Source organism: Sphaerodactylus townsendi, linkage group LG15 (assembly GCF_021028975.2).
Source record: "Sphaerodactylus townsendi isolate TG3544 linkage group LG15, MPM_Stown_v2.3, whole genome shotgun sequence".
NCBI classification, from domain to species: Eukaryota; Metazoa; Chordata; class Lepidosauria; order Squamata; family Sphaerodactylidae; genus Sphaerodactylus; species Sphaerodactylus townsendi.
This window is the reverse complement of record NC_059439.1, coordinates 39,712,135-39,729,857: the sequence shown is the minus strand read 5'-3', so window position 1 is coordinate 39,729,857 and position 17,723 is coordinate 39,712,135. Positions and strand designations below refer to the sequence as shown.

The following is a 17,723-nucleotide window of genomic DNA, read 5'->3' as shown; positions in this document are numbered from 1 at the left end:
CTTGTCCCTATGCAAGTAGCAGAAGACCCGACCCACGAGGGAGTGAGGCTCAGGCTGGAGCTCCTCAGGAAGATCCCCCTCAGAAGAGCCGTGCTGGGACTCAGGGACCAGTTTTTTGGAGCCTGGGGGGTCACTGTTCTTGCCACAGAGTCCCAGCTTTCCCCTTCCTGAGTGGGGCACGACTCGGTCAACAGAGCAGGCAGAGCCTCCCCTTGAAGCCTGCACAGGCAACCTGGGACCAAACACATCACTTAGAGCCTCACTTCACAGGGAGAGAAGCTCACTGTTGCAGGGAGAGGAGTGGGAGGCAGTAGGGAGTAACTTTGAGACCTTGGAAGTGAAGAGGGTGAGGAGTATAAACACCAAATCTTCTAGCCCGGGGGTGGGAACCTAGAGCTCTCAGATGTTCAGGAACTACACAATTCCCATCCCAGCTACCAGCATGGCCAATTGGCCATGCTGACGAAGAACTGATGAGGTGCAGACCCTGGTATCTGAAGCTGGAGTTCCTAACCCTCCTGCTGCACCTCAATGGCCAGGCTGCCATATTGTGACCCAAGTGATGTTTGAAAGAGCTCTCAAAAGCAGAGCCCTGCAAAAGGCCTTTGGGGGTGGGAAGGGGGAGGGGGAGGTGCTCGGGCTCAGGAAAGATCAAGCTGGGATTGATGGTGTTTGGCATTCCTGCTGCCACTGGGCCCTGCTGGGATTTCTGAAAAGCAGGGTTGTTCTATGTGGCAAAGTGAAGGAAAAGGCCTAACAGCATCCTAAGACCAGCGTTGCTCATGTCAACCATGTGAGCTTCCCCCTAAAGAATGGAACAATGGATTGGAAAATGGCTGAGATATAAATCCCAGGGCTCCTGAAACACTGCGTTGTTTCACCCCCTGGGACGAGGGCGCGGGGTCCCCAGCCTAACTCCATAGCAGAAAGTGGGCGGCCATAAGGGGGGGTGGAGGTGAAACCTCTCCCTACATGCTTTGACCCCTCACGCTGTGTTGGACCCTCCTCAGCGCAGTGTTCGGGCCGCCCTTTGCTCTCCAAAGGTTGCCTCAGTCTCGGGCTGCCTGGCAGTGGGCCCAGCTACTTGGCCGTCGAGGCGCGGCGCCCTTCGCGCTCTGGCCACCCACCAGCTCATTAGCCCCGTCCAGTACAAGCGCCTCATTGAGAACAGGAGGGGGGAAGTGCCCCCCCCAGCTCATTCAGAGGGAGTCTCTTGGGAGCAGGAAAGAGGCGCCCGCCAGATGGGGAGGCCGGAGGTCATGACAGGCCCGTGCAGGGCAGGAGTCCTGCTGCTAGGAGGATACCTCCCCTTTTACTTGCACCGCTGTGTGTCTGTGTGTCTGTGTGTGTGTGTGTGGATCTCCTTCTACCCTCGTGGCTGCCCCCCCCCCCGTCGTGTCTGGCCCACCTGCCCGGGACCTGCAAGGAGGTCGGCGAGGCTCCAGCGGAGAAGGGCAGAGGCGCACTGTGGCTAGTAACCAGGAGATTGAGGGATCGAATCCCAGCGACGGGGAAAGCCAAGACTTGGAGGCAGCAGAGGGCAGCAGAGCCCCAGCGGCAAGAGAAGGCCTGAAGCCATGGGGTGGTCTCAGAGCATCCGCAGCCCCCTCCCCGTCCAGCTTCCGGCACTTCTGACGTGTCCCTCTCTTCCCCTGCCGGGCAAAAGTGACCACTGGCCAGCCACAGGGTCGCCCCCACTTGGGCAGGAGCCCCCACGATCCTTGTAGAGGCGCAGAGCAGAGAGGCGTCCTTCCCAGGAGAGTCTTTATTGAGGGAGGGGGGGGCTACGCGATGACGAGCTCCGCCGAGGGGGCGAGGCCGCACTGGCCTTTGTGGGCCTCGAAGAGGGAGCGCAGGGCGGCCACGTAGAGCCGGTGGTAGTGAGCGACCTCCTCCTCCGTGGGCGACTGGCGGCGCGGCACCGGGATGGGCGCTCCCACTGCGGAGACAGGAGACAGGGGTGGGCTTCGGGGCGGGGCCGAGAGGAGGGCGAGCCGCGTCCCCGCCTAGCCCCGCCCCCTTCGTACCCACGACGGTGATGGGGGCGGCGAAGGGCAGGAGTCCCCAGGAGCTCCCGCGGAAGAGGCAGGGCGCGAAGCCGACGCGCTCCTTGAAGGCCTGCTGGAGGCGGCGGGCGCGGCTGCCCTCCGCGAACTGCAGTTGTCGGAAGATGTCGGTCTCTCCGAAGGAATACACCGGCACCAGGTCGGCCCTGGGGGCGGGGAGGGGAAAGAGCAGGTCAGGCGGGCGGAGGCCGGCCAGACCCTTGGCTTGGGAGGCTGCCCCCTGCCCCGCCGCCGGCCAGGCTCCTACCCGTGCTGCAGCGCCAACCGCACGAAGCCGCGCCTCCCCCTCAGAACGACCCGGTGCTCCCCGGGGGCGCCGCCCAGCGACTCCGCTGCGCCGCCCACCACGATGATCACGGCGTGACCCGGGCCCCCCCGCAGGACGAAGTCCAGAGACCGTTTGCTGACCGGGACCATGCCTGGAAGCAGAGAAAGGCAAGTACGGGAGGCGGCGGCCACGGTCGCGCAAGCCCTATCCCCAGTGACGCGTGACTTGGCGACGGCGGCGCATGGACTACTGCCGTGCCTTCTGCGTGGGGCTGGCCCGTCAGACTGCAGCTGGACTCCCTCACCCAGGCTGTTTGCAAGCCCCCTCCCACGTGCTCAAGCGGCCTGCAAGTGGAAGGACAGCGCTTCAGTTCTCTTCTTGTCAGGTGCTCCAGGTAGTCTGGAGGACCACAGACACCGCAAAGACACGGCTGCTCTGCAGATGCCATGTTGGGGGCTGGGTGACCCTGGCAGTGGGTGGCGGCACGCCCCTTCTTGCCCTCAGGGGAGTCCTCCCTCCTCCCACGGACTTCTGCCCACATGGAGTGGCTCATGTAGAGGTCAGCCGGTGGTATTTCCCAGATGGCCCCGTCCCCTTTGGCTGGTGGCGGCAGCTCCCCCTGAGTGGAGAGAGGTTCCCCCATTCGCCCAGACCCAGAGGAATGGCCCCTGAAGAGGAACGGGAACCTCCTGCATGCCGGGCCAGCCTGGGCCCTCCCAGTGACACGACCTACCTGAGCTCATCATGTATTCGCGGTACACGGGCAGGTGGAAGAGCCCACTGAGGAGACAGAGGTGTGACTTGAGGCCCGGGAAGGTTTGAGAGAAGCCGGTCGCCTCTGTGCAGAAGGTAGAGAAGGCCCCCGCACAGATGATGCCGTGGGGGTGGGAGCCCAGTACGTAGTTCCGGGTGGGGGGCAGCTCAGCCGTCTTCACCAGCTGCAACACAGAACGAGAGAAGGCCTGGCGGACTGGCCACACAGAGTGCCCCTCCCACCCCCAGGTGTGTCAGGATCTAGTTTTGCCATCGGCCACACCAGAGACTCAAGGCTTTCCCAGATCTCCCCAGGGCCTCCCTTGCTGGCAGCCATTTGGGGTCTCTCCCCACCCCCTTATTCTTTTTGGCCAGGCAATCAGCAAAACTCCCTTCATAAGCGCCCCTCCTCCACTGAGTGCAGACGGCTTGTCCAATGGGAGAATGGCCCGTCCCTTCTGGGTTTGCTCCAGCCCCAGGAAAGGAGCACCCCGGTGTTATGTCCACAACGGAGCCAAGCAGGTGACTGTCTCCCCTCCTCCTACCTTGATGGGGAAATAATCTCGGTGCAGCCGCCACAGCCGCCACCTCCGCATCCATTCACAGCGGCGGCCACCTGCAGAGCAAAGGGGGGGGGGTTAAAGATGCCATCCTTTCCCTTGGGAATCCTGCCTTCCTTCTTGACTCGGTCCTTGCCGTCAGGGACGTAGGTATAGATTTTTATGGGGGGGTTCTGGGGGAGGGCCACGCCCTCACCCGCCCCTGGGGGTGTGGCCATGCCTCCCCAGTCCCACCCTTTGCCTCAGTGCTTATAAAAGCAGATCTCTGAGGCCGGGACGGCAGACTCCCCTGCCACGCCCTCCCTCGCCCCCCCCCACCAGCTGGGCTCCCAGCCGGCAGCCCCTTCTGCCCTCCCCTCTGGGCAGAGGCGTAGCTAGGGAAAATGGATCCCAGTGCAAAATCTGAGTTTTGTGCCCCCCCCCCATGGGCAGCCGCTGTGATGCTGGAAGTCCACCCCCCAAACAGCATTCACTTAATATGGTGTTTAAACTTCGAAACCCCAGATTCTCCTTTTAAATCCACCTTAAAGGAAGAATCTGGGGTCCCCAGTTAAAACAACATTGAAAGTGATGCTGTTTGGGGGTGGATTCTCTCCTACCCTGAAACAGCATCACTTTCAATGTTTAAACTGGGGACTTCAGATTCTCCCTTTAAATTCATGCCAAAGGGGGTGGATTTAAAAGGAGAATCTGGGGAAATTTGGTGGGTGCTGCTGTCAGGGGTGCAATTGTTAAGCTAGCAGCACCAAACCTTCAGAGTATAGGAGACACTCCTGATGATACCACCCAGGTTTGGTGAAGTTTGGTTCAGGGGGTCCAAAGTTATGGACCCTCAAAGGTGTAGCTCCCATCTTCTATTAGCTCCCATTGGAAACAATGGGGGATGGGGCACCCTTTTTGGGAGTCCATAACTTTGGACCCCCTGAACCAAACCTCACCAACCCTGGGTGGTATCATAAGGCAAGCCTCCCAAAACATCCCTGAAAGTTTGGTGCTGCTAGCCTAAAAACTGCACCCTCTGCAGGCCAAAACAAAAAACCTTAAAAATACCAAAAGACACAAAGGGGGCGGAACTTCGGACATGTAATGGGGGGGTTGAACCCGAGAAACCCCCCCTTACCTACGTCCTTGGTTGCCGTGTTTGAGAACAGCTTTTAGGGATCGCTTATGCAGTTTATGCTGTATAATACAAGATAGCTTTGCCTTCAGCTGAAAACAGCATGCACGTTTTATTTCAGATTAAAATACTGCTGATTACTGATGCTACTAACTGCAATATTCTCCCTTATCTTCTAGCCAAGGAGTGGGTGCTCATCTGTCAGCATCTCCCTAGCCTTGATCTAGACCACAACAAAACATCTGGGCAGATGCATGCCGTTCCAGATGAAACAGCTGGACTGAAGGCAGCTGTGAGTTGACAGTTTTGGGCCACACTCCAAAGCACAGCAGGGGGGTGGCTGAGAATGTGCCCCCACCCGGGCGATGGCAGAGCCCTGAGTGCGAATGGCTCTTTGGGGCAGAAGGAGCCTGACCAAGGGCTGCATGGGGGACAGAGGTGAGGTCTTCAATCTCCGTGGTCAGAGGCAGTCAACCTCTGAATTCCAGTGCTATGAATTAACAGCAGGGGAAGGCCTCGGCCTCAGTGCCTGTAGTTGGACTTCTAGGGCAGCTCTTTTGGCTGCTGTATGAGACACGATAAGAACATACGAAAGAACCTGCTGGATCTAGTGCTACTTGCAGTGGCCCACCAGATGCCTTTGGGAGCTCACATGCAGGATGTGAAAGCAATGGCCTTCTGCTGCTGCTGCTGCTGTTCCCGAGCACCTGCTCTGATACTGAATTAGATGGATCCTCTGGGGCCTGATCCAGCAGGCTTCTGCTTCTGATGTTCCAAAGTAGAGAACGCAAGCAAAGGAGTCTCCCGTTGATCTGGGGAGGGGGGCACTTCAGCCCCTTCCTGTTAGCTGCTGACACACCGGAGTCAGCAGAGGCAGCGGAAGCACCGGGCAGCTGCCTTTGGAGGTTGGATGAGGGCGGGAGACTGATGCTCAAAACTTGGGTGCTGTTGGGTCAGTGGTAGATCCGAGCCAGGGGGCGGGACTCTGTCCAGGGCTTCGTGCCTGGTGGGCCTGTTAGATGCCCTTGGCCCGATCAAGTCGTAGAAGAAGAAGAAGAAGAGTTTGGATTTATATCCCCCCTTTCTCTCCTGCAGGAGACTCAAAGGGGCTGACAATCTCCTTGCCCTTCCCCCCTCACAACAAACACCCTGTGAGGTGGGTGGGGCTGAGGGAGCTCCGAGAAGCTGTGACTAGCCCAAGGTCACCCAGCTGGCGTGTGTGGGAGTGCCCAGGCTAATCTGAATTCCCCAGATAAACCTCCACAGCTCAGGTGGCAGAGCAGGGAATCAAACCCGGTTCCTCCAGATTAGAATGCACCTGCTCTTAACCACTACGCCACTGCTGCTCTGTGACCCACATGTTCCTTCTGTCAGATGGGAGCTTTTGTGGACCAGAAACCAGTTGCTGGATGCATGAAGCATTACACAGAGCATGCGGGGGCAGGGAGAAGAGAAAGGTGACGCCAGAGAGATGCCCAAAGGATCAGCCGCCCAAGAGTCTGCAGAGCCCAGAGGAAGACCAAGGAGAGGACGGGGATCCTTCAGACTGAAGAGCTCCAGGGATCAGCACACCCCCTGGAAAAGGCTGGAGGGGGAGGCTGGTCTCGGGTCACAGCCCCCACCAGCATGAAGCACAGATGCACTAACAGTAATGGGGGCCCCCAGGGGAGACGAGCCCCTGCAGTGGTGAGCCCCCCCATGGGCAGTCAAGTGGCACTGGCCCACCATCAGCCACCTTTTCAGCTGCACCTTCGAGGGGGCAGGGCAGGACTGGGCCCCAAAGGTTTCCAAGAGAGTCCTGTGCTCATGGGGGGGCCTGGGTGTGCCCGACAGAGATCAGGGCTGCCCCGCCAGCTTGCCTAGCCTTGCGTGAACTCTTCCCCTGACTGTGCAGCTGTGCGTGTCCTCCTGTCTAGCTGCCCCCCCCCCGGCTCTCTTGCCAGAAGTGGTGCTCACCAGGACTCCATCCCATCATCCCATGCCTGATCTCCTTTGTAACCACCTGCCTGCCCCCTGAGAACTGCACCTTCGTGGGTGTCACACCTGGCACCTGACAAAATGTACCCTGGGCACAGGAAGCCCCAACCCCAGAGCTAGTGGCACCCTCAGACTGGCCCCCCAGTGAGTGGCTTGGAGTAGCCCTCTGGAGGCCAGGTGTGTGGCTCAGTGCAGACTTGGGCTTGGCTTGAGGAGCGTTCCAGGTTCCGGGCAGCAAGGGGGGGGGGCTCACCTCGCTCCGGGGTCTCCCAGTCTATGATCCACCAAGTGCAGTAAAGGACTGTGATAGACCAGTAGGAGGTGAAGAGCAGGCCAATCAGGACACTCGTGAAGAAGATCCCTGTGGAGAGGCCGGAGGAGGCAGCGTCAGTGGGGGGGACTCCTGGTGGGGGGGAGGGGGGTGCAGCTTCACTTCGGGTGTTTCTCTGATAATTCACCTTTGCCCTTTGAGCCTCCAGGAGGAGTGCAAAGTTGGAAAGCAGAGACCACCACTCGGCCTTGGGCTCTTTCAGGTGTGTCTTTTTAAACCATCCTTGTTTTATTTACGTCGTGAGCCATCTTGAGTGCCACAAGGTAGAAAGGGGGCTAATAAATGTTTTGCATAAAACTTAAATAAAAATCATCACATAACAGATAAGTAATTTCAAGCAAACAACTCAGAGGACACAGAGTAAATATGCAATAAAACTGGACTGCCAGAAACTCGGGGACGAATGCAAGACCAGACCACGGGCATCCCGAACCCTCGGAAGGCGCCCCCGCCCCCCAAATACCGTGATTTGACAAAGCAGATCCGGTTTCTCCCGAGCGCTACACCGGCGTCCCTCGCCAGCCTGCCCTGCCCACCCGCGCTTGGTCCTACCGAAGAAGAGGAAGGTGAGCACCCACTGGAACACGCTGAGGGCCGAGAGGCGCGGGTGGGCGGGCGCCATGGTGGTCCGGGCCGAGTCACGCGGGGCTGCACAGCCAAGCAGTCTAGGCCCGTCGGGAGCGTCTCGTGCCAACCTGGCCGCCTCCGCGCCGCACTTTGGCCCGGCTGCCTGGGAGGGGGGGTGGGGAGGGAGGCGCGGACGATAAGGAGCTCGCTTCGCGCACGGGGCGGAAGGCAGGGATGGGGAGGCAGCCGGCCGGGAGCGCCGCGAAGGGGGCTCGTCCTTGGGACAGCGCCGCGTTTGCTGGTGGCTCAAGGGAGAGATGCGCGCCCCGCGGGCACCGCCCTGCGCTCCTGGCAGGGCGAGCAACGGCAGCACCAGAGAGCATGTACAGAGCGCCGCTCCCTCCCTTCGCTCGGCCATCAGGAGGGCTGCCTCCCCCTTCCCCAGTTCCTTCTCGGCCGTAGGGACCGGGGTCGTCGCTGGCCTCTCAGAGGGCGCGCGCGGAGGAGGGCCATGCAGGCCCCCAAAAGGCCCCCAGACGGGGGGAGGGGCGAGCCTTGTCTGGGCGAGCCTGCCAGGGCAGTTTCCGAAGGGCCGGGGGGGGAGGCATGGGGCGGTCGTCGGAGGGCTGTTTAGAGCCGCGTCCTGCGCCGCCACCCCTTTCCGAGGACAGCCAACGAGGCGTGCGTGTGTGTGTGGCGGTTCCGGTGTCGCAGCCAGGTTTGCCAGACAGACGTGCCCCACCCTGGCCCGGGCAATCGGCGGAGAGGACCTCCCACCCCACCCCACCCCACCCCCGTGTGCGCCGCACCATTCCCTGGCGGACAGCGGCGCCGAAGCTGCCCCTGCCTGTCTGCCGTGTATTGAGCTCCAATCGGGAGCGGCTCGGAAGGCATCTGGGCGTCTCTTTGCTCCACCTCACACCCCCCCTTCCGCCTTGACTGGACTGCTGCAAGGGGTTCCCGATGGGGCTGCCCTGGAAGATAGGAAGTCAGGGGCTGGCTGGGCAGAAGGCGGGAGGCCCCTTTGGAAACACCCTCTTGGGCTGGCAGCCTGTTGCTCAGTTCCCGTGGAGGTGCTGGCTGTCACCCACCACAACTCAGGTGCCGCACATTGGAAGGACCAACCACACTTCTCAGGCAACACCCCCCCCCCCCGAATTCTGGCATCGAACATGAGGACCCCCCCCCCCTTTGGAGATCTTATGAAGGTTTCCCAGGGTTTGGGAGGAGGTTTGAACTGCTCGTCAACTGTAGTGGGAGTGGGGGGTGGTTTACGTAAGTCTAGCAGACCACTTTGTACCAAGAGGAAAGGCAGGATATAGATGTATTAATAAATAAATGACAAATTACCGCTAAGGGCCTGGCTGGAGTTGGGGAGGGGAGTGGGTTCTGGAGAGGAGGACTTTCCCAGTTGAGCCGCCTCCCCTTCTTAGACCAGGGCTGTTTGGCATACCAGTGGGTCCCAGTTCAATCCCAGCAGCCCCTCCAGTTAAAGATTTGAAAGGTGATGTGGAAGGCGTTTCTCACCTGGAGAGCGATGCTCTACTTTTAAGAGTTAAGAGACCGAGGGAAAAGCAGCTGGGACTGGGACCTGACAGTCTGAAAGCTCCTGACAGACCCGTTCTCATAGCTCTTGTTGTTAGCTGTTAATAAACTTGTTGAAACCACAGAGGCCGCCCTGCCATCCGTCACAGCAATGAAGCCCTGGGCTGCCGGTTGGAGCAGACAAGACTGACCTGGATGAGCGGAGGGCTTGGTTCTGGTTCCAAAGAAGGCATCTTCCCGTGTTCATCCGTGGTCTCGGCAGCAGTGAAAAATCCCCCTTGTGGCAGAAAGGAGCTCAACGAGGACATCTAGCTCACCCCTGAATATTTACTGCCCTCCTCATTCACTCCCACCCCTATGAGACACTGCAGGTTTTTTGGCTTTGAGGAAATGGTTGTGAAGCAGCAGGAGTCTCCGTGTGGCTTAATTCTGCCAAAGGCCAAGGCTGGGGCTGCCACAGGCTGTCGCTGGCTTCAGGGCTAGCAAAGGGGCTCACAGCCCAGGGAGGCAACCTCTCCGCCAGGGCCCTAAAGCCAAAGGCCAGCATGCCAATCACGTTCCCCCTCCTTCACAAGGAGCGCTGTGACATTTTGACTCCTGAGCCCACACCACTGATGTCCTCCTTAGTACAGGTGCGCCCTTTCTTGTTCATCCTGAGACATGTCTGGCCTGTAAGAACATAAGAACATAAGAACAAGCCAGCTGGATCAGACCAGAGTCCATCTAGTCCAGCTCTCTGCTACTCGCAGTGGCCCACCAGGTGCCTTTGGGAGCTCACATGCAGGAGGTGAAAGCAATGGCCTTCTGCGGCTGTTGCTCCCGAGCACCTGGTCTGCTCAGGCATTTGCAATCTCAGATCAAGGAGGATCAAGATTGGTAGTCATAAATCGACTTCTCCTCCATCAATCTGTTCAAGCCCCTTTTAAAGCTATCCAGGTGAGTGGCCATCACCACCTCCTGTGGCAACATATTCCAAACACCAATCGCACATTGCATGAAGAAGTGTTTCCTTTTATTAGTCCTAATTCTTCCCCCCAGTATTTTCAGTGTATGCCCCCTGGTTCTGACCAGGGTTTGTGTCTCACCCAGAACCATGACACATTTGGGGGAGCTCAAGCTCAGGGAGAGACCTCTTCTTGCTTCCACAGGCTGAGGGGCCCAAGACAGCACCCTTGCCAGTTAGGGGGAGGAGAACCAAGGATGAGGGAGTCTTGACCTGGACTGTGGGAGAAGAGCAAGCAGGCTCCTGGTACCTCCTGACAGCTGACCAGTGATGACCGAGCAACCTGATCTTTTTCCCAGGTCAGGTTAAAATGTGTTGTGGGGAAGGTAATCAAGGACAGGAACACTGAAAATGTTGCCTTCAGAAGCACCTGTGCAGGAGGACTTGAATGAGGAGAGGGAAACAGGAAGTGAGAGAGTGCCTGCCCTCTTCCAACTCTCTGCTGGGAATGGCCACAAGGAGGAGAGGGAGAGAAGGGAAGAGTTGTTAAAGACAGACAGAAGAACAAGTCCAGAAATTGTGAAAGAGGAGGGATGGCCCCTGTGGAGCAGGATTGAAAGAACTGTCTGATCTGAGAATCCGGAAACCAAGCATTTGAGTAAAGGTTCAAGGAAATAATAAAAGGATCAGACAGCAGAGGGATGTCCCAGAGGAAGACCTTGGCCCGAGCAGAGTCACGTGAACCACAACCACACTTTGGCTGGAGAAACAGCAGTAGTTATAGGAGCTGAAGAAGAAGAAGAAGAAGAAGAAGAAGAAGAAGAAGAAGAGTTTGGATTTATATCTCCCCTTTCTCTCCTGCAGGAGACTCAAAGGGGCTGACAATCTCCTTGCCCTTCCCCCTCACAACAAACACCCTGTGAGGTGGGTGGGGCTGAGAGAGCTCCGAGAAGCTGTGACTAGCCCAAGGTCACCCAGCTGGCGTGTGTGGGAGTGCCCAGGCCAATCTGAATTCCCCAGATAAGCCTCCACAGCTCAGGCGGCAGAGCGGGGAATCAAACCCGGTTCCTCCAGATTAGATACACGAGCTCTTAACCTCCTTCGCCACTGCTGCTCCCAGTGACACAAAGGAATCCCAAAGAAGTGGCTGTCCAATAGAGGCATGCAGGGCAAATCCGGGATGAGCCTCCCTAGGGAACGGGCTTTCCAGGAGGGCGACCAAAAGGGGTTGGATCCAATAATGCACAATACATTTCTCCTCGCTGAGTGTTGTTCAGGTGGGCAGCAGTTCCCACCAGAAGCAGGATTGCCCGGAAGGAGCCACGCCCAGCAGGCTGCCTGGCTGTCCGCTTGCCAAAGAAAGGAGAGGGGCCCCTGATCCCAGCGCAGTCCTCTGCAGTCTCAATAGGCCTGCTTACTTCTCTCGAGAAATGCAGCAGTGCATTACGGAGAGGGGCCAGGCTCCTTTCCGCCAACAAAAGCTCTACGACACATCAGTCTTGAGCAGCCAATAGATGTGGCTAATTGCTCATCACCCAACAAAGAGTAGAAGTTCTGCTGCTCCAAGAGCTCTTTTTGGATCCCGGTCAGCACGGAGTTTTGCGACTGGAATGTAAAGAGCACACAACAGAATGAACTGACAAACACACTGAGAGATCCCGCTCCCTGGGATTAGCAAAGACAGAACACTCCAGAAGGCTGGGTGCAGCCATGCCAGTCCGACCCAAGGAACAGGGGCAGGTTTGTTCTGGAAAAGGTAAATACCTGAAGATTCCCCTCACAGCTGCTAAGGAATGGGGGCTCAACCTGGCCAGGACAAACTCTCTGGAAAAGCTTTGGGAAGTCAACAGATAGGGAGGGGGAGAAGAAAACAGATTAGGGAGAAGGGTATCAAGACTGGGATGAACAGGTGTGGCATACTCTTAAGGTGCCCCCATGTCCGGACTGACCCCCTGCGTGTCCGGACGCTCCCCCTGCATGTCCAGATGCCCCCCACATGTCCGGACGCCCTCCCTGCATGCCCGGATGGCCCATGTGTGTCCGGACAACTCCCATGCATGACCGGACAGCCCCTCTGCGTATCCGCACGTCACCCTACGTTTCCAGATGCCCCCGCTACATGTCCAGACGCCCCCAAGTATCTAGACACCCCCCTGTGTGTCCAGACACTCCAGTCATGTCTGGATAGCACCCCTGCATGTCTGGACACCCCCCTGCACGTCCGGACTCCCCTTTGAGTGCGTGGAGCCCCCCCTGCATGTCCGAACGCCCCCCCTGCGTATCCACACATCATCCTTCATTTCCGGATGCCCCCCGCATGTCCAGATGCCCCCCCAGGTGACTGGACGCCCCCCTGCGTGTCCGGTCGCCCCCTGCATACATGGTGTTTCCCCCTGCGTGTCCGGACGGCACCCCAGGAATACTGTTCTGCGAACGACAATTCAAGAAGGATATTGACAGCCTGGAATTGGTCAAGAGGAGGGCATCCAAAATGGTAAAAAGCCTGATTTCATGCCCTATGAGGAGTGGATTGGGGAGCTAAATATGTTTAGTCTGCAGAAGAGAAGGTTAAGGGGTGACATGATAGCCATGTTCAAATATTTGAAGGATTGTCTTGTGGAAGATGGAGCAAGCTCGTTTTCTGCTGCCTCAGAGACTAGGACACAGAGTCCTGGGTTCAAGGTGCAGGAAAGTGGAGGACTCGTTCCAAACATCAGGAAGAATTTCCTGACAGTAAGTGCAGTTCAATGGTGGAATCTGCTGCCTCAGAGTGTGGTGGAGTCTCCTTCTTTGGAGGTTTTTAAACAGAGGCTGGACGGCCACCTGTCAAGGGGTTGTTGGTTGTGTGTTCCTGCATGGCAGGGGGCTGGCCCTCGTGGTCTCTTCCATTATTCTATGAATAGGTAGTTTTAAAAAAATGAAATTGGCATTGGGTCATTCTGCCCCACCTAAAATCTTAGAATTGGATGATGCTGTTGAAGGGACCAAGGTCTGGGCCTGGAACGATCTGGAGGTTTTCATCTGAAGACGGGATTTTAGAAGCAGGGAGGCAGGAAGGCTAAATTCCCTGTCAAGGTCTAGCATCTTGGGGCCTGGATATATTGTGCACCACCCCCCCGCCAATGATGGCAGTTGAGGGATCCATAGTTACCAGACCAGAAGTAAAAAAAATAGGACTCTTCAGAGCATGCGAAGAGTGCCTTTCCCACACCATTCCCAAGCCAAAACATTGCAGAGAGCATACGTGCAGTCAGGGCCCCAGTAGACGTCTTGGCGCCTGCCCAAAGCCATGATGAAAGCCAGGATCCGGTCTGGTCATTTGTGAAGTTCAAGAGGGTGGAAAACTATTTTTAGTGCTCTTTCCCACCCCCCACCCCCACCCCCACCAGGAGAGTCAAGGTCCTGCCCTGTCTCTGCAACAGCCGTCTGGATTGCAGCAGCGCTGGACAGGACAACTGGGCAGAGACCCCAGGCCACTCCCCCTGCCCTGGGCCAATTGGGAGTGAGTTTAGCTCACACACCCCTCCCAACCACACAGTGCATCTGAAACAGAAAGAGCGGCAGAAGCTCAGCCTGCAGGAGCTGAGACCAGAGAATGGCACAACCACCTCTGTTCCCACTTTATTTCACTGGAAAGCAAACAACCAAAAGGGGGAGGGGTGTCATGCTCTGAAAGTCCCACCCCCACGACCGTGCCCACCCCCTCCCGCTCCCATACACACAGGTGCCTGGATGCCATTTCTGGGATGTCCTCTGCCCACGCCCTGTGCCCCCTGCAGAGGACCCTCTACTTCTGAGAAGGTCTCCTTTCATCCAGTGACGGCAGCGATTGCTCCCCACAAGGCCAAAGAGTTCAGTCCAGGAAGGGGCCGAGGCCAAGGCCCCCCCCCTCCCCGCTCAAAGCCCTCTTCTAGATCAGGTTGAGATGTTTGTTTTCAGGCACTCCAAACTTGACCTTGTTGTCTTCAAACAGCTGGACGAGTTTCTCCAGGTAGGTCTTGTGCAGCTGGTCAATGGCTTCCGGAGACGGGCTGGGAGTCTTGGGCACAAGGATTGGGGCCCCCACTGTGGGAGGAGAGCAGGGGAGGCATCAGATGGCCCCTGCCCACCACCACCCTTGGCCACCTCTCTTCTCCAGCCACCTTCGTGGCCAGTTTGGAGGTCATGCCAAGGGCGGGACCAGGGCCCAGTTCAGCAACATGGAGCTACTGCTGCTTCCATCAAGGCCGGGCATGTCTACGCAGTCTGGCAGCAGCCCCACCTGGGTCTCCGGCAGAGAAAGGTATTTCACCTCACCTGCAATCTGGGACTTTCAACTGGAGACGTCGGGGGAATGAACCTCAGACCTTCCACATGCTGAGTAGAGACTTCCCTGCTAAACCTCAGCCCCAAAAGCCTCCCCTGCCCAGTGAAGCAAATGGAGACATTGGCAACTTGGGCCCACGAGGCCACCGTCCTGAATCCTGACTGGGTGCGGATACACATGTGGACACACACGGGTCCCCGAGAAGAAGAAGAAGAGGAGTTTGGATTTATATCCCCCCTTTCTCTCCTGCACGAGACTCAAAGGGGCTGACAATCTCCTTGCCCTTCCCCCCTCCCAACAAACACCCTGGGAGGTGGGTGGGGCTGAGAGCTCTGAGAAGCTGTGACTAGCCCAAGGTCACCCAGCTGGCGTGTGTGGGAGTGCCCAGGCTAATCTGAATTCCCCAGAGAAGCCTCCACAGCTCAGGCGGCAGAGCGGGGAATCAAACCCGGTTCCTCCAGATTAGATACACGAGCTCTTAACCTCCTTCGCCACTGCTGCTCCTGTCGGGGGAAGGGGCGGAAGCTCAGTGGCTGGGGCTTCCACTTGGCATGCAGAAGCCCCCCCGGTTCAATCCCTGCAGTTGGAAGAACCAGGCAGCAGGTGAAGGGGAAAGGCCTTCCTTCGCACGCGACCCTGGAGAGCGGCTGCCAGTCTGAGCGGACGAGGAAGACCTTGATAGAGGCCAGGGGGTCGGTTCAGAAGCAGGCAATTTCACGGGTCTCCCAGAAGGCATTCAAGAGCAGCTCGGCCTCTCTGTGCAGGGGAAACGGCTGCTCTTTTGGGCCCTCCTCTCTTTCACTCCCCCCCCCCGCCCTTGTGGAAGACTTTTCCACTTTCACCCAAAGGTCACAGGTTGAGGGGCCTCAGCGTCCACCGATCCAGCCCCCTGAGCCTCCCCCCAGCCCAAAGTCCAAAGCTGCTTCTGTGCGCTTGGCAAGCCAGCCCCACTGTAGACACAGTTGCAAAACTTTTGGGAATACCTGCAGCAACCTCCCCCCCCTGCCCCCCCCCCAAGAGAAGGGCAGGTTGGCCAGACCTGTCCAAAGGGCAGCAGAGCAGCCGGCCCCCAGGCGTGTGCGTGTGTGTGTGGGGGGGGAGGGCAGGCCGCCTTGTGCCACTCACCCACAGTATGGATGGGCCTCCGGAAAGGCAGAAGGCCGAAGCTGTACTGGAACACCCCTCGGGCGTGGAAGAGGGGCAGCGCCAGCCCCATGGCCTTCTGCAGCCGCTCCTGCGCAGTGCGGAGGAAGGAGCCCTCTGGGTTGGGAATCTGATTGAAGAGCTCGTTCTCCCCAAAGGAGAAGACGGGGACCAGGGCGGCTCTGGGGAAAGGCGGCAAAGAGGGCAGACCCTGAGCAGCATGAGACGGGGCAGACCCCCTCTGGTGCTGTGGCCTGCGAGCCCCGCCTGCTTGTGGCAGCGATTCCCGGGCCATGAGGAGATCCCTGCCCAGAGAGACCGTTTGGTCCTCTCGGTTTGTGCTGGAGTCAGACAGGCCCCCACCTGCACCTGCTCACCCATGCTGCAGCGCCATCTTGATGAAGCCCTTGCGGCCCAGGATTTGGAGGGTGAAAGCCCCAGGGCGGGCGTCCAGAGACTCCGGTGGCCCCCCAACCGCTACCACCGCCACCTGCCCCCCGCCTTCTTTGCTGAGCAGGTAGGAGGCGCTGGCCTTCTCAGAGGACACCAGCCCTGGTGGGAGAAACCAGCAGTCACGGATCGGCCCCCTTATGTGCCAGGCCACAGGTCACCAGGCCGACCGGGACCCAGACATCTGGCCAAGGGGCCTTAACTGGGCCGCCCTCCTGAACCCCCGGCTCCAAGTCCACCCACCCCCCACTCACCCCCGCTCATGATGTAGTCTCGGAAGAAGGGCACTTTGAACCAGAAGGGCAGCATCAGCAAGTGGGGGGTGAGGCCAGGGAAGAGCTCCTGGAAGCCCGTCGCCTCTGTGCAGAAGTTGCCGAAGGCCCCCGCCACCAGCACGCCGTGGGGGTGGAAGCCGAAGAGGTAGTTGCGCGCAGGATCCAGGTCCGCCACCTTCACCAGCTGCAGGGGCCCCAAAAAGAGGAGTGGGCAACAACGGGCGGGGCAGTCCACCTGGCTCCCGGGACACCACCGGCGGGACAGAACTGGCAAGGGAGGGGAGCAAGCGCCGGAGCCTCACCTATCCGCGATCCCGGGTCCCGCGCCTGAGCCACGACCCCCGCCCGCCCGCTCCCCGGGAAGGTCGGCGGCTCACCGTGATGGGGAAGTAGTCGCGGAAGTGGCGCCAAACGGCCCAGCGGCGCACCCAGGCCGAGCGGCGCCCCCCGCGGGCGGGCGTCTCCCAGTCCAGGTAGAGCCAGGCGGCGTAAAGGACGGCCAGCGCCCAGCCCTCGCCCAGCAGCAGCAGCACGAAGAGGCCCAGGCAGCACTGAGCTGGGGAGGGGGGCAGAGCGAGAGAGAAATAAGGGGGAGGGGGTGGCAGGAGCCCCCGCCGCCAGAGGCTCCCAAGGCCACGCGGGAGCCCTGCGCTCTGCTCATGCTCAGAGGGAGCCGCCCCATCCCTGCGCGCAGGCTTTCAGGAGGCACGGCAAGGCAGGCTTGGGGAGCGGGCGGCGCAAAACCCGTCGGGCTCCTCCGGGCCCTGGAAGGGCGGCGAGCGAAGGCGGCGGCAGCCCAGCCCGCCCTCCTTACCCAGAGCCAGGAAGGAGAAGACCCACTGGAGCACGGCGGCCGTCTGCAGGCGCCGTCGGAGCGGCAGGCGCAGGGGGGCGAAGCGGAGCCACATGGCCGAGGCGAGGAGAGGCGAGGCGCAGACCCCACCGCCGGGACGCCAGCCTTATTAGGGCCAGGCCCCGCCCCCTTTCTGCTCGCTGGGGCTCGGGTCCGCGCGAGCACGTGATCCCCGTCCCACCCCCATCCCTTACCCCTGCTGAGACACAACGCCTCCTCCTCCTCCTCCTCACAGCAACCCGGACAGGTAGGCCAGGCGGAGCACAGCCAGCAGGTGTCCGCGGTGGAAGTGGGATTCGAACCGCGCGGGGTAGGAAAGGTTCTTTGCATGTGCTCAGAGGCACTTTCCTTTTGTGCATTCCGAGTCGCAGCTGTGCTGCTGTTGCTGGGCGCTCTCCAGAAGCGTGGCCCCCCTGCGCCCCCCTCCCTCACGTACCTTTTCCAGCCGGCAGAAAACAGCTTTCTGCCGGCTGAAAACGAGTCAGGCTGGTGGGGCCGGGCCAGGGGGGAAGGCGAGGGGGGGAAGGAGTCGGAGGGGGGTGATTTACGCGTGCCCCGCCCCCTGACTC

The 17,723-nt window shown here is 59.4% G+C and overlaps 2 protein-coding genes and 1 long non-coding RNA gene across 5 annotated transcripts; 1 reads left to right on the top strand and 2 right to left on the bottom strand.

Moving 5' to 3' along the window:
- Positions 1 to 1,756: 1,756 nt before the first annotated feature.
- On the bottom strand, positions 1,757 to 7,976 carry MOGAT3 (monoacylglycerol O-acyltransferase 3). Its single transcript, XM_048516403.1, has 7 exons — positions 7,625 to 7,976; positions 6,995 to 7,102; positions 3,633 to 3,703; positions 3,068 to 3,272; positions 2,314 to 2,485; positions 2,028 to 2,212; positions 1,757 to 1,939 (listed from the first exon to the last, which is right to left on the bottom strand). The coding sequence occupies exons 1-7, from the start codon at positions 7,692 to 7,694 to the stop codon at positions 1,785 to 1,787; spliced, it is 966 nt and encodes a 321-aa protein (XP_048372360.1). The 5' UTR covers positions 7,695 to 7,976; the 3' UTR covers positions 1,757 to 1,784.
- On the top strand, positions 2,472 to 7,483 carry LOC125443976. The gene is made up of 3 exons (XR_007246212.1): positions 2,472 to 3,183; positions 4,944 to 5,202; positions 6,139 to 7,483. It is a non-coding gene; the product is annotated as an uncharacterized LOC125443976 (long non-coding RNA).
- A 5,724-nt stretch (positions 7,977 to 13,700) lies between the features above and the next one.
- On the bottom strand, positions 13,701 to 17,282 carry LOC125443987 (2-acylglycerol O-acyltransferase 2-B-like). Of its 3 annotated transcripts, XM_048516422.1 has the most exons (6): positions 17,116 to 17,280; positions 16,679 to 16,857; positions 16,281 to 16,485; positions 15,954 to 16,128; positions 15,559 to 15,758; positions 13,701 to 14,192 (listed from the first exon to the last, which is right to left on the bottom strand). In XM_048516422.1, the coding sequence occupies exons 1-6, from the start codon at positions 17,207 to 17,209 to the stop codon at positions 14,038 to 14,040; spliced, it is 1,008 nt and encodes a 335-aa protein (XP_048372379.1). In that variant the 5' UTR covers positions 17,210 to 17,280; the 3' UTR covers positions 13,701 to 14,037. The 3 variants fall into 3 exon arrangements, with proteins under 3 accessions (XP_048372379.1, XP_048372380.1, XP_048372381.1); XM_048516423.1 differs by lacking the exon at positions 15,954 to 16,128 and having other exon boundaries at positions 17,116 to 17,282; XM_048516424.1 differs by lacking the exon at positions 15,954 to 16,128 and having other exon boundaries at positions 17,142 to 17,267.
- Between the last annotated feature and the right edge of the window lie 441 nt (positions 17,283 to 17,723).

What these genes read in the sequence shown, in the direction of transcription:
- MOGAT3 (XM_048516403.1), bottom strand. Translation starts at nt 7,694, where the DNA reads ATGGCGCCCGCCCACCCGCGCCTCTCGGCCCTCAGCGTGTTCCAGTGG. An exon ending in GCTCACCTTCCTCTTCTTCG is followed by an intron (nt 7,103 to 7,624) that starts GTAGGACCAAGC and finishes GCCTCTCCACAG; the next exon opens with GGATCTTCTTCACGAGTGTC. An exon ending in GAGATTATTTCCCCATCAAG is followed by an intron (nt 3,273 to 3,632) that starts GTAGGAGGAGGG and finishes TCTGTGTTGCAG; the next exon opens with CTGGTGAAGACGGCTGAGCT.
- LOC125443987 (XM_048516422.1), bottom strand. Translation starts at nt 17,209, where the DNA reads ATGTGGCTCCGCTTCGCCCCCCTGCGCCTGCCGCTCCGACGGCGCCTG. An exon ending in AGACTACATCATGAGCGGGG is followed by an intron (nt 16,129 to 16,280) that starts GTGAGTGGGGGG and finishes TTCTCCCACCAG; the next exon opens with GGCTGGTGTCCTCTGAGAAG. An exon ending in GAGGCCCATCCATACTGTGG is followed by an intron (nt 14,193 to 15,558) that starts GTGAGTGGCACA and finishes CTCCTCCCACAG; the next exon opens with TGGGGGCCCCAATCCTTGTG.